Below are 14972 nucleotides of genomic sequence, written 5' to 3'. Positions count from 1 at the left end.
ATTTTTGCCCAAACCGCCCGCGCCTGTGCCACGCTGCGACAACCGTGGAGAAGGAGCGGCCGCCCCCGCCCGGGAGAGAACAGCGCCGGGCGTTTAGGGCGGACGCGGCGGCGCCGGGCACCGAGGGACCGTCCCCTCCCCGCCGGCTGCGCGCCCTGCCGCGCCATCTTGCGTGGATGAGGCGGCTTCAGGAGGGCAGGCAGGCTGAGCGCGCAGGGGGCTGGGGACCGTCCCCTCCCCACCCCCTAGGATAGGAGAGAGAGTTACTATGTAGCCGGGATTTGAGTTTTATGTAACTTGGGTCACTCACTCTACGTCCATCCATTCATTCTCCGGCCAGATGAGCAAAGCTGCTTGGCTGACCCAGCTGGAAGGCCAGGGGTTTGTGGGGGCAGGAGGGGCTCCTGAGGCTTTGGGGAAGAGCAAGGATCAATGGTACAGGGATGGGCAGGGACAGAGAAAGGATGGTGAGGTCCAGCCCTCAGGAGAGGATGCCATGACACATCCTTCTTAACCTAAGATGGCCCGCTGTGTAGACAGTTCCCCCATGGGCAAAGGAAGGGGCCTCCTTTCCTCTCAGACCTTCGGGGTCCCCTGCCATGGGTGGCGCCAACAACCTCAGGCCTGTGGAGGAGCATGGGGCATCCAGAACCTTCTTACTGGCCCTGATGTTGTGGCCACTACTCTAAACAGCTTTGCCCGAAAGGCCTTGTTGACGAGGAAGGAGCCACAGGGGAGTGGCCAGCAGAGGCCCTGGCCTGTGGGAGGGGCTCAGATCCCAGGGGCCTGGAGGGGCAGCAGCCACAGGCGCAAGGATGGCTGAGGGCTGTGATCCAGGAGTGCACAGTGTGAGGGGGCTGGATCCACAGCGGGGGGCCTCCCCTCCCCACCTAGGAGGAAAGCCCAACACTGCCCACCCCCATACCAAGGGCCCTGCCTCTGCCCACCAGGAAGATGCCCCAGACACCTGCACCTCGACACAACCAGAGGACTCCCTGGGGACAAGCCAGGAAATGACCAGTGGCCCTAAGTTGTCCCTGTCTAGATTCTCTGCACCACCATGCCCAGCTTCAGTGACCAGGATCAGAAGAACCTCTGTGAAGACCTCTGTGACATGGGTTGACCAGTGAACACACAGTGCACACACACGCAGTGCACACGCTGGCATACAGAAGGCCAGATATCCTCCAGGGTCCAGGTGGGGCAGGAGAAGTCCACCCAGGGCTGCAGGTCCAGCACTGTCACTCCATTTGACCCGAGTGACACCTTCCCCCCGTGCACTGGGGTCCTCTGAGATTCACTGGAACCAGGAGCCCTGCTGCTCCCCTGGCATGGTGACCGTTGAACCAGAGGAGCCCTGAGTCCCTCCACCATTGACCTGTTCCTCTGGCCAGCGATTCCCGTGTGTGGCCGGCCACCAGCACTCATTGGCCACCACAGTGGGGGGCAGGAAGCCTGGCACTGGAATTTAGGGGGGAGGGCTTATCTGCACTCTTCCTGGGGTTGGGACAGAACTGCTGTCTTGGACTCAGGGTCCCCTGAGTCCAAGACCTCCAGGCCAGCCATGAGCCCAACCCTCAGCTGGTATGACAAGGCCAAACAGGACAGAGTTCTGGGCCCTGGGAAGGGTGGAGCTGAGAGGCTCGGTGCATGGGGCTCTCTCCTTGGCCTCAGGACCCAAGGACCCATCCCCAACACACACACACACACACACACACACACACACACACACACACACACACCTGTGAGAAAAGACAGAGAAGGTAGAAACCTGAGCCCCAGGGGCAAAGCTCCCACACCATGAACCTGGCTTGTCCAGTGTTGGGGTCAGGGTGTGCAGGGGTGAGGGCTCACAGGGGTAGACCTGTCAATCGGGGGCGACCAGTGGCCAGCCTGCCCCAGGCCTCCCACAGAACTGGCATCTGCCAATCCCGGAATGGTACGAGATCCCTGCAGATGTGCCCCCCGCCCCACCACCTGGAGGGAGGCAAGATGCCCCAGAGCCCTACATAGCCGGGTCAGGGGCCAGGCCTGACAGTGGTGAGGGCCGGGGTGCCCCACATAGAGCGACCACTGCCTCAGGCGCGCCTCCACCTTCAAAGGCCGGGCTGGTGGGGATGCCTCATCTCTGCTTCTCTTCCACAGACATGAGAACACCATAGGCCCGTGGCAACCGAAGCCTCAGGCAGGAGCCTCAGGAAAGACAATATGGGGTCAAGGACAAGCCAGGGGTAGTAGGGGGAGAGCACCTTCCCTAGAAGGAGCCGACCCCCCAGGGAGTCTGGGCCTAGAGGATTTCCAAGAGGGCCCGAGGCCCTGGGACAGAGGGGAGAGGCCTCCCAGGTCAGGAGCAGCATGGGGGCCAGACCAGGGCTCAGGTGAGGCGAGGGAGGCACCACAGGGCACCAAAAACTCAGTAATGACATCCATCGACAGATGAATGGATACACAAAATGTGGTGGATCCATATAGGGGAATATTACCATCAGTAAAAAGGAACGAAGCGCTGACACGCGCTACATCATGGATGAACCTGGGAAATGTGCTCGGTGAAAAAGAGCAAAAGGACAAACACCGTAGGATTGCACTTATGGGAAAGACCTAGGTTATTCAAATCCAGAGACAGAAAGTAGATTCATGGTTGTCAGAGGTCCAGAGAAGGGGAAAATGGGCGTATGGGGCCTCTTTCGGGGGTGATGAAAATGGTCTGGGATTTTATAGAGGTGATAGTTGCACAACCCTGTGAATATACTTAAAAACACTGACGTGTACACTCTAAAATGGTCAACTTCACAGCATATGAATTATATCTCAATGAAGCTGTCAAAAACAAACTTGGTCATCGAGGTTACTAATATTTTAATGCAATATCTCAAAGAATCAAAGTTAATGAGAAAAATCCATCATGAGCAACATATCGCAATTTTGAATCAAGGCAGGAGCAGAAACAGTGTTGAGCTATCTGGAGCCTGAGGCCAGAGAAGCTCTGGACTGCTCACCTGTCGGCCTGGTGCCCCTTAAATTCACAGCCCTGGTAGGCACCTGGTCAGCCTGGTGGACACAGCTGCCTTTGTGTCCCTCCAGGAACCTCCAGGCCCCAGGCCTACATCCTACCTGGGTCCTCACCCGAGGCTCAGGAAGGGCATCAGAGGTGGGGGTGGGCCGGGGGGTCGGGCAGACGGTGGTAGGAGAGAGGGCCAGGAGAACTGGGGCATGAGAGGGTCCCGGGAAGGGGCTGTTGAGTGTCCTGGGGCAGCCATAACAAATGACCACAAACTGAGGGCTTCAAACGACAGAAATAGATTCTCTCGCAGTCTGGAGGCTGGAAGTCTAAAACTGAGGTGTCAGCTGGACCGGGCTCCCTCCAAAGGTCTAAGGGAGGACCCTCCCTGCCTCTTCCAGCTCCTGGTGGCCCCAGGTGTTCCTTGGCCCGTGGCCATATCATTGCAACCTCTGCTTCTGTCCCTCCTTCGCCACATGGCCTTTCCCTCTTCTCTGTGTCTCTCTTCTTATAAGGAACCCGTCACTGGATTAGGGCCCATCCTAATCTAGTGTGACCTCGTCTTAAGGGTCACATCGGCAAAGACCCTATTTCCAAACAAGCTCCCATTCAAGGTACTGGGATCAGGACATGGACATATCTTTTATGGTAAAGGACACAGGGGCAGGGCCATGGGGATAGCCAGCACCTCTTGAATCCTTCCTGTAATAACCCTCATCAGCATTTCTGCATGAAAGGCTGCCCCGGATTCAGCCCACAAACCCTGAGCACCAAAGTGCAGGGCCCCAGGGACCCCCTGCCTGCCGGGACCTCACCCCCCAGTGGACTCCCCCAGCCCACCCCTTTCTGCTGCACGGGGATGCGGTCCCGGCCTGGGATGGGGGCAGGGAAACAGATGTCCCTTGTTGTAATCACGCTTCCCCACCCCCACTTCTGTGTGCACGGGAGGGGTGTCAAGGGGAAATGCTGTCCCCCACCCGAACTTGCCCGCAGATAGGCCCCAACCTCAGGTGAACCTCTCCCCCACAAGCCCACACACCGCAGCTGTGCTTTGAGAAGTGGGGGTGAGAGAGGTTCCAGCATTTGCCAAAGAGACCTCAGAGCAGGTGCCTCTGCCAAGGGTACCCGGCCTCCCCAGGAACGGGAAGATGCTGCCTGGCGTTCTGAGCCAGACAGGGGGAGACGCCATGCTCTGAGGAGGCTGTGGCTTGAAAGAGCTTTGTCCTTATATAAAAACAGCTCCCTGGAAAAGAAGATATAAAAACAGCTCCCTGGAAAAGAAGAGCTAATTCCTCTTAGGTGTCTAGTACTCACGTCATGGGGCGGGGCTGGGTTGCGGGTCTCTGCAGGGGTTTCCAGTCTGCAGCAGGAGGGCCGAGAGCCCACCAGCCCCCCTCCCGCAAAGTTGTTCCAGGCAGGCCGGGGCGGGGGGCAGTGCCAGCCCCTTGAGGGCCCAAGAGACCAGAGCGTCCCAAGGGGACAGTGCCTGCTGTGCCTGGGCACAGGGGACAACGGTATCTCCAGAGCTGTAAGCTGGTCCCCGTGGCCCCTCCAGGCCAGCTCATCCCAGAGGGGGGCCGGTAAGCTAGGGCCAGGGCTTCAGGAGAGGAGGAGCAGCCCAACTCTGAACCAAAATGAAACGGGAGGGGTTGCCCAGGGCACTGGCCATCTGTCAGCTCCGGGCAGGTGCTGGTCCAGGAGCCTGCCCACCCGCTCCCCAGCCCTCGCTTCATGGCCTGGGCAGCGGTGGACACGGATAGGGCCTTCTGGAAGGTGCCGGCAGAGGGGGTGTTCAGATAACATAAGCCATTTTAATGTGAACAACTCTGTAGCATTTAGTGCATTCACGATATTGTGCAGCCACCACCTCTATCTAGTTCCAGAACATTCTCATGACTTCAAAATAAACCCCGTACCCGTTAAACAGTAACTCCCCATTCCCCCAGCCCCACAGCAAACACCAATCTGCTTTCTGTCTCTATGGATTTGCCTCTCCTGGACATTTTACACCAATGGCATCACAGACTATGTGGCCTTTTGTGACTGGCTTTTTTCACTCATTGTGGGGCTGTCAGGGCTCATCCGTGTTGTAGAGTGTCGGTGCCTTGCTCCTTTCATGTGGATAACATTCAACTCTATGGACAGACGTGTTGTGAGATGTCCCTGCTGCCTGCTGGGGACCAGACTGCCATGCAGGTGTGGGTGAGCAGGGGGCACGGGGCACCCAGCCTCGGCTGGAAATCTTTAGGGTAACCCTTTTGGAGAGGAACGTGGCAGGACCATGGAAACTTCCATCATTCGTCCTGGTCCTCCACTCTGGTCTCCCACAGTGTCTCTGATAACAAAAGCACTGGAACCTGGGACTTCCCTGGTGATCCAGTGGTTAAGACCCTGCACTCCCACTGCAGGGGGTGCGGGTTCGATCCCTGGTCGGGGAACTAAGATTTCACATACCGCGTGGCATGGCCAAAAAGAAAGAAAGAAAGAAAAGCACTGGGGCCTCCTCCGGGTCCAGCAGCAGGTGGTCAGTCAAGGAACTTACTAGAACATCCTCAGCCTGCTGGCCTAACACAGCGCTGTCTTACGTCATGGCAGAGTGCGGCGACACATGATAAACTTTTGTGCAGAGAAAGCAGATCTCAGAGCTATAAGAGCGCCATGCAAAATGATGGGGGCAGAAACCCCTACAGGGGACAGCTGGTGATGGAGGGTTGGAAAGAGGCTGCACAGATGTCTGCACTGTCAGGGGCACCACTCCGTAAAATACTGAGGCCGAGAAAGTGAATGGACAGTGAGCCGTTCCCCTCCAGGTGGGCCACGGCCAGGGTGGGCTCTTGGCGATGTGTCCCTCTCTGGTCCCCCGTCCTCACCCTGGTGACTGCCTGTGAGGGCCCTTCCCAGGGAGAGAGGCCCTGCCTGACGGAGACCTCCCTCTCCTCCCCTCGCCTTGACAGCCAGCCCTGGCATGGCTCCCAGCCCCCCCACAGAGACCCAGGGACAAAGGACAGTTGCCCAGCCTGGCTTCTCATCAGAGGAGGCCCAGTCGTCCAGTCTTCTGCTGCCATCTCGGACACGCTGGCGGCCTGCAGCCCCTGGGCCATCTACTGGACCGGTGCCCCCTCTCACCCCCACGAGGCCAGCAGGCAGGGTGGGACCTCTTGCAACAGATAGCAAGCCTACTCACTCGGCAATGTCGTCACTCTCCCTACCCCCACCCCAGACTCGGGGAGGCCAGGCGCTGCTAATGGTTAGTCTGCCCAGCCCGGTGTGGACGTGCCAAGTGCCAACGAGCCCCTGGGGGTGGCCAGTGCCAGACTGGAGTACCCGGGAGAGGCGGTAGGACAGCTGCAGCCCCAAGATGTAAACAGGCCGAGCGGCTGCAGGTATAAAAGCTGGAGCCCCCGCAGCCTCTCAGCACCCCCAGCCTGACCCACCTTCCCAGAGCCCTCGAAGGAAGCCAGGCAAAGGTGAGCCCTGCCCGGGGAGGGGTGGTGTGGGCACCCAGCCGGGCCGGAGCTGCCCGAGCTGCATGGTAGGAGCTTGGGCCTTGTCTTCCGCTGGACAAGGGGAGGCCCTGGGTGCTGGGGGAACCCCAGGGAGGTCTAGGAGAGGAAGAAAAAGAAGAGGAAGGAGAGGAGCAGTCCCAAGGTAACTGGGTCTGCAGGGGCGGGCACGTGTGCACGCATGTGCCTAGGCAGGCCTCTGAGAGCATGGCTGCAAGCTGGGGTCAGTAGGGGGAGGCTGAGACCACCTCACAGGGCTCCTGGTGCTGAGTGGGGGAAGGGCCTGGCAGAACAGAGGCTCCAAGGTCCCCAGACCCACCAACTCTGGCAGGCATGCTGAGCCAGCTCTGGGCCCACGTGCCCAGCCCCTGTCCCAGTGGGGCCCCAAGGCCTCCATCACCCCTTCCCACCTCCCTCCAGCCCATGAGGCCTTTTTCTCACTGAGCATCTGAATTTGGTGATTCACTCTCAGGTGCTAGATGCAGACCACAGCCCCCAGGAGGGCCACATGGGTGGTCCAGAGTGGTCTGGGGACAGGGGAGGGCCCTGCCAGCCTTGGAGGGGGCATAGAGAACGCAGCAATACTGGGCGTACGTGGGAGTCTGCGGGGGGACAGAGCCAGGCCTTAAAGCTAGAACCAGCTTTGGCTATGGAAGGCAGTGAGGTAGGAGAAGAGGGAGGAAGGCCTTTTCAGGGGGAAGGACAAAGAGGGCAGGGCCCTTCCAGGCGCTGGGAGCACCCCAGGAGGTGCCATGCAGCCCCCTCCCCACGCCCCTCCCCACTTCCTGCCCTGACTAGGCGTGCCAAGTGAGATTCCATCCCAGGCCCAGGCCCAGGTGCTATAAATACACCAACCACAGCCTGAGGCCCAGGCCCTGTCTCCCCAGCTCTGATCTCAGGCTCCCCTGCCTTCATGCGGGGGTGGGGGTCGGGGGATGCCCCGGAGAGCAATGGGGTGGGAGCAGGGTGGTAAACAGCCCAGCGCAGGGCACCCACAGGGCTCTGCAGTCAGGATGTCAACCCCAGGCTTGGCCAGACCTGGCCTGGAATTTGGCCCTGTCCCTCCTCCATAAAGGGGGTGACATTGGCCCTGGGCAAGGCCCCGAGTGGCAGGCAGGGAATCCCTTCCCTCCAGAATGGACCCCATGATTCCAGGGTAGAGAGGGGAATCACGGTCTCACCGTGGGATGCAGGGTAGTGGGGTCTGTCCTGGGCCTCCAAGGCCTGGGCCTGCCCTTGATCCCAGCTGACCACCCCTGCCCAACCTCCCGGACTGGCTGCAGGGACTGGCCATTATGGGTGACACCCACCACAGGATCCGACACCCTTTCCCCACCATCTCCTTCCCTCATGGCTCCTTGCATGACCCTGTGAAGGGGCAGGGCAGGGCAGGGCGGGCAGGGGTCTCTCCATTTCACAGATGAGGAGCCTGAGGCCCACAGCAGCTGGGGGGCACGCCCAGGGTCAGGAAGCAGGACGCAGCCCTGGGCTGGATCCAGCCCTCCCTGCCCCTCCGCTGCAGCTTGAGTTGCAACCTTTGACCCGTGGCTTCTCTACCGGGAGAAAGGAGATGCCTCTGGCCACTGCCTAGCTGGCTTATGCCCCGCAGGTCACTGAGCTGCCTCTCCTGGCGGCGGGGAGTAGGTTCCAGAAGGCTCACCACGCCGTGAACTTTGGAGAAGGCCAATGAGCCTCTGAAATAGCTGCTCTGCCACAAGCCCCAGAACCCAACCCGCCCTGGGGACAGCAACCTGAGAGCTCCGCAGGTCACAAGGCACTGTGTGGGGGCATGGGACAGCCCGGTCCCTGTACCCAGACCCCACCTGCCCAGCTGGAATCCTGGCCTGCCTCAGTGGCTCCTGCCTGAACCCCCAAGAAGTGGGGATACTGCCGTGGGCACCTCCTCAGGGCAGATGCACAGCGGACCGCCCTCCTGAGCGCCTGGGAAGGGGGTGGGGCCATCCTGCTGGAGTGGGTCTGGGCCTTGCTCAGTCCAGGGCCAGCTCAAGACTGGCCTGCACACAGCATGCCTCCCAGCTGGCGGTTAGTGTCCAGCCAGGATGACCAAGGCCCGCCGGTCTGGGGTCCGGGAGAGAGAGACCAAGGCCCTGGGGCCCGAGTCCCAGCAGGAGGAGGTGGTGCTTCAGGTAACCAGGAAGGCTTCCCAGAGGGGGCGGCTTTGAGGTGAGCCTGGAAGGACGGAGGAAATTACCCAGCAGCGTTGAGGGGTCAGACAGCGCCTCCTCCACCTCTTCCGAGCAGAGTGAAGGACCTCGTGTGTATCACTTCTCTTAAAGCCTCGGTCTCTTCTTCTGTGAAGTGGGGTAACACCTCAGGGTGGCCAGCTACCAAGAGGCAGGGCTCAGACGCATCATCCTCAGGGCCCGGGCACGAGGGCCTCTGCAAGGCCGGGGCCCCAGGGTGCTGGGAAAGCTGACCCTTCCAGCCGCCCTCTGCAGCCCGAGGCCTGCCTGGGGTCTGGGTGCCTGGGGTCCCCACTCTAGGGCCAGGAGCTGGCACCAGGCAGGGTCCAGGCAGAGCACCCTTTCCTGCCCAGCACATCTGCCGAGCCGGCTCCCTGTCCCCTGCAGGGCCAGAATGGACGAGGACTTCTCCACCCAGATGAAGAAGATGGCCTTGGCCATGGGTGCATCCCTGTCGGACAAGGACATAGACCTGCTGCCCACCGACATGAGGCACCATGGTACAGCCTGTCCCCACCCGCCCTGGGCCAGCCCCACTGTGGACGCAGGAGCCCCCCCCGGGCTGGGGGAGGGCACAGGACCCAGCAGCCCCCACCCCAGGGCAGGAGCCCCCTCTGGGACCAGGCCCTGGCAGTCCAGCCCCGAGGGGGATGGCCCTGGTGACACGCCAGGTCACCCCCAGGCTCCTTCAACTACGTCAAGTTCTTCGAGTACATGCAGAAGTTCCCGGCCTCGGGGCAGCAGGAGAGTGTCATCCGCAAGGCCTTCCAGACCCTGGACAAGGACAAGAGCGGCTTCATCGAGTGGAATGAGATCAAGTAACAGCCAATGGCCGGGGACGGGATGTCATGAGCCCTGGGCCCCCTCCCTGGTGGTGGCTGGGGATGAGGGGGTACTGAGCTCTGGGCCCCTTCCCCGACCTACAGCTACCACACTCACCCCAGAAGACCTGGTACCCCCACTGGGCTCCAGCAGGCCTTGGGGGAGATGGGGCCAGGTAAGAAACAGGGTCCAGGGGCACAGCACTGGGCCCAGGCCCAGAGACCCCTCTCCAGCTGGGCCTCAGTTTCCCCAGCTGTAAAGTGGGGAGCAAGTACCTTGTACACCATTGGGCACCAGCCAGATGCCCCCTCAGCTCTGACCCAAGCCCACCCCTGGCCCCAGGTACATCCTGTGCCTCATCCCCAGCAGCGGGCCCACCACCCCACTGACGGACGAGGAGGCTGAGGCCGTGATCCAAGCAGCCGACACGGATGGGGACGGGAGGATTGACTTCGAAGGTGGGGCAGCAGAGAGGGGCAGGGATACCTCTCGGGACTTTCCTGCCCCCCCACTCCCTGTCACCCGCACTCAGTTTGCTCCACGTCCAGAGCCTGTCTCTGTGCAGGGCTGACCAGGCTCCCCACTGCCAGGCGTGGACCCCATCCCCCAAAGCTTACAGCCACCTGTGATGGTCACCATCGTCCCCGTTCACACATGGGGAAGCTGAGTCTCCGGGATGCTGAGGGGACTTGGGCATTTCACCGGTCTCAGGGGAGGTGCTGCAGGTTTCTGAGCAGGGAGAGGTGACCTTCTGAGGAAGGTCAAGGGGACAGATTAGATGGGGGGTTTCCGAGATGGGGAGGAAGGTTTGAGGCAGGGACCAGGGCCTGAGGAGCTCCAGAGGTGGACGCAGGAGGAGGTCAGGTGGTGTGTGAGGCCAACGGCTGTGTGTGAGTTGGGCAGGCGGGAGGGGGTTGCCCAGGAGGAAAGGCATTTGTGGGGCTGCAGGCCTTCCCTGAGGCTCCCCATGGCTGCCCTGGGGTCTGCATCATCCTGCTACCCACCCACCCAGATGCTGACCCCAAGCCTGGAGGATGGCCCTGGGAACAGGCAAGCACAGGCTCAGAGCCCCAGACTGGGGACCTGTCCTCACCCCCCAGGCCTCCACTTGCTGCCCGCAAATACCAGCAAACCTTGACTTGTGGGGTGGTCGCAAGACTTAAAAGAGGGGCAACCGGGCCAAGGGGTCTGTTTAGGATGCAGCCCCCCAGCCTCTCTGTGCCTCAGTTTCCCCACTGAAGGCAGGATGATCGCAGGAGCCCCAGCTCAGAGACTCTGAAAGGAACTGCTGAGGGTTCATCGTAAGACCCAGGGTGGGTGAGCTCACCACCGCCAAGCTGGCCGGGCACAGGGCACACGACAACGGTGTGGGGCACTGGGGCAGCCAAGTTCCGGTCCTTCCTGCTCCCCACCCAGGACTCAGGAGGGCAGGATGCAGGGCCCCCCTGGACCGCGAGGTCCCCCGTCATAAAGGAGGCTTCCCGCTGGGCCTGCAGGGCTTGGTGGGGCACGAGCCAGGGGGTTATTTACTAGAAATCTGTCTCCTATTCTAGAATTTTCTGAATTGATCAAAAAGGAGAAAATTGCGAAGAAGTAGCACCACGCCCAGCCCCGGCCGGCTGAGCATCCCCCAAGGGGCACTGTGGGATTCACGAGTGCCCCGTGGAGGCCATGGGAGTGGACGCAGCTTAAGCCAGGAAAATGGAAGAAAAACAGCATTAAATGAACCGCAGCCCATGTGTTTGTTGGGGGTGTGCAGCGTCAGCTGGGGTAGGGGCAGGGTCGTGGGTCTCTGGGTGACAGGTGGGGGGCAGGGTGGCATCGGGGGTGAAGGAGGGAAAATGGAAGGCCGGGTGGTGGGTGTGTCCAGCCTCCTCTGCCCCTTCTTGTTCCTGCCTCCCTGGGGGCACCCTCGGAGGGCAGTGCCCCCTCCAGCCCCGGCCCCTCCTGGATCTGCCCTCCCAGCGTCGTGCTCTCTGGGCCCAAACACGCGCACGCGCACACACACACACGCACACACACACACTCACACACACACACTCACACACACACACACACTCGGCCCCCGGCCTCCACTGGGCTCTGTGCAGGCTGCGCACACACACACACACACACACACACACACACTCAGCCCCGGCCTCCACTGGGCTCTGTGCAGGCTGCACACACACACACACACTCGGCCCCGGCCTCCACTGGGCTCTGTGCAGGCTGCACACACACACACACGCACACACACACGCACACACACACATACTCGGCCCCGGCCTCCACTGGGCTCTGTGCAGGCTGCTCACCAGGCTGGGTCCACAGAGCAGGGACAGCTTCAGTCCCAGGGTGCCTCTGAGGGGTCCTGGCACCAGCCCTGCACTCTGCACTCCGGGCTGGACATGTCCAGGGTTCAGATCTCTGCTGATATCTCGCCTCCTCCTCCCGGTCTTTGAGACGCCCTCCCTCTCTTTGAGGCCTCCTCCCCTTCTCCCCAAGTTCATCCTCCTATAGGAGTCCTCCCCCACCCCACCTGCCTGCCCCAGCCTCTGCGCCAGCCATGCTCGCCCACCCGGTGGGCTCCCTTCTTGTGCTTTAAGCACCTTTCTCCTGTACTCCAGACTCCTGTGCCCATTCTGGCTGCCTGACAGCCCGTTTCATGTGATGGAGGCGTCTCAAGCTTAACGTGCCCAAGGCTGAGCCCCCGTCTTCCTCCCGCAGACCCACCCTCGGTCTCCCCATCTGTTAGCTGCATCGTTCCTCTGCTGCTCAGGCCGGGAGCTCTGTGGTCACCATGCAGAGGGTGTGGATGTGCTCTCCCCTCCATCCTGGGGACTGGTAGCTGGGGAGCACTAGGCCCCCATCCCAGCCCCCTGCATCCATGTGGGTGTGATGGGTTCCCTCCTCCAGCTGCCACGGGACTCCAGACTCTCCAGGATGGAGGGGCCAAAGGTGGCTGGATCACCCCAGGGTGAAGGCACCACTTTCAGGAGCCCCCAGGCTGGGCTATTGCAGGAGCAGCAGCCTGTGAGCCAAGCTCACACATCATCCTCAGCTCCTCTCCCTTTCACACCCACCTGCAAGGTAATCTCACTAGCTCTGCCCTCAAAATGCATCCAGAGCCCCATTCCCCCACCATCTGGGCCACCACCAGCTCTTGCCCAGATGACCACCTTGGCCTCCAAACTGGCCTCCCTGCCTCTACCTTCCAACAGTGAGTTCTCAATATAACGGCCAGAGAGGTCCTTTTAAAATACAAGTCAGAAAAAAAAAAAAAAATACAAGTCAGGGCTTCCCTGGTGGCGCACTGGTTGAGAGTCTGCCTGCCGATGCAGGGGACACGGGTTCGCGCCCCGGTCCAGAAAGATCCCACATGCCGCAGAGCGGCTGGGCCCGTGAGCCATGGCCGCTGAGCCTGAGCATCCGGAGCCTGTGCTCCACAACAGGAGAGGCCAGAACAGTGAGAGGCCCGCATACCGCAAAAAAAAAAAAAAAAAAAAAAAAAAGTCAGACCCATGGCTTCACTTGGAACTTTCCAGAGGCTCCCCTCTCATGCAGAAGAGCCAAGTCTTTGGGATGCCCACATCCTCCCTGACTTTAGACTCTCCCACCCTCACTGCAGCCACACTGGCCACCCCACTGCTCGCCAGCCAGGAAGCACCCTGCCCCAGGGCCTTTGCATGTTCCTGGGCCTGCTATGCTCTTCCCTAGACATCTGTCCGTGTGACTAACTCCCTCATCTCCTTCTATGTTTTCCTCAAATGTTACATCCCAAAGAGGTCAACCCTTCCACCCTGTTTCACATACCACTCTACCTTGCCCAGCATTCCGCATTCTCCTTAATCTATTCTCTCCATAGCACTCTCATCCCCTAATATACCATATGAGTTGCTTATTTATTGTCTATTATGGGCAAGCAAAGCATCAAGGACATGGGTTCTGAGATCCCGGAGAGGAAAAACCAAGAAGTGAGCCTGACGTTGGCACAAGGTCCCTGCCAGGGTTTGCAACTGGTTAATAGCGGTGGACAGGCTGAGCGGCTGAGGAGGGCGTCCGGCAGTCTCCTGGGTGTTCAGTACCTGCCAGGGGGGAGGGTCTTTCCTTGTGGGTCCTATTGGGCTAGGAGTGAGGACAGGAATATCAGGCCAGTCCTCACAGAGACTGGAGCCCAGCCTCAGCCAGCCCAGTCCCTGTCCTAACTGTCACCAGAGCAAAAGTAATCCCTCTGGACCAGGGTCCAAATTCAGCTCAATGCAGACCACACCTGACCATGCCCATTCGTCTGCATATTGTCTGTGGCTGGTAGAGAAAAAGAGAAAGCTGGTGTGGCTGCTACTATCAGATGGAGGACACTTTAAGGCAAGAAGCTCTGCTAGGCAAAGAGGGACAGTTTGTAAAGATAAAGGGTCAACTCACCATGAAGACACACAGCTCTAAATTTTTATGCACCTACTAACATAGCCTCAGAGCATAAAGCAAAAATGGGCAAACTAAAATGAAAAAGAGATGATATGCACAATCACAGTTGGAGATCTTAGCATTCTTCTCTTGGGAACTGATAGAGCAAGTAAGAAAGAAATCATCAAGGATACAGAAGACTTAAAGAAACACAATGAATTAAACAGAGGAGCTAGAAGGCCAAGGAGACCTTTCTTGGGAGGCTGGGGCCTAACAGATACCCTCACCCCTGCGTATGGTGCCACCCAGCCCACTATCCCTACCCCAGGGAACAGGAATGGCGCCTCGGTCCCCCTTCTTTGGGGCACACCTGTGCAGGTGGAACAGTACAGTGGGGCAGGCCTCCCACCCCGGTCCCCAGCTTTGTAGCCTCTCAGGGACACATTTTCACCAGCTGGGATGTGTGAGATGCCACCACAAGGCCCATGGGCAGGTCATGGGCAGGACAGAGACCCAGGATGACACAAAGCTCCAATCCAGTTAACGTCAGGAGAAAATTATCTGTGACAACAAAAACTTGAATAAAATTAAAGCAAAGAGCTCAGATAATAGCAGAAGTGAAGGAGTATAAGGGATGCAGAGACTGGTACAGAAGGACACCCAACCTGTCCTTGCAAACAGATCAATGAATGGCTGGATGGGTGGCTGGGTGGGTGGATGAACAAACAAATGAACAGATGAGTGGAAAGCTGTAAATCAGGAGCTGGGGAGTCAGGCACCATCTCCCTGATTGGAAAGTCACGACCATCCATTTCTCTGCTTCTCTGGCCGTGCCACCATCTCTCCCTGAAAGTCACCCCAAGTATCTGTCTTCCTGTCTGCTGAAAACCTTACTTGCAAAAATACCATAGCTTAGAAACTCCCAACAACAGCTTCAGATAAAACTCCATTTTGGGGGTGGATCAGAGCACCCAAAGGCATGCCAGAGCAGGCTGCTTCTCCCCAGTTTGGTCCTGCCCTGCCCCCAGAGCCTCTGGCCTGGAGACCAGCGAGCAG

At 59.6% G+C, this 14972-nt stretch overlaps 1 protein-coding gene across 1 annotated transcript; it reads left to right on the top strand.

The window, feature by feature from the left end:
* The first annotated feature begins 9102 nt into the window (after positions 1-9102).
* PVALEF (parvalbumin like EF-hand containing) lies at positions 9103-11221 on the top strand. The gene is made up of 4 exons (XM_059046431.2): positions 9103-9208; positions 9391-9526; positions 9873-9988; positions 11084-11221. Exons 1-4 carry the CDS (start codon positions 9103-9105, stop codon positions 11125-11127), a joined length of 402 nt encoding a protein of 133 aa, XP_058902414.1. The 3' UTR covers positions 11128-11221.
* Positions 11222-14972: the final 3751 nt, after the last annotated feature.

The sequence above is a fragment of the Kogia breviceps genome, chromosome 19 (genome assembly GCF_026419965.1).
Source record: "Kogia breviceps isolate mKogBre1 chromosome 19, mKogBre1 haplotype 1, whole genome shotgun sequence".
Taxonomy (NCBI): domain Eukaryota; kingdom Metazoa; phylum Chordata; class Mammalia; order Artiodactyla; family Physeteridae; genus Kogia; species Kogia breviceps.
This window is presented reverse-complemented; position numbering and strand designations above follow the sequence as displayed.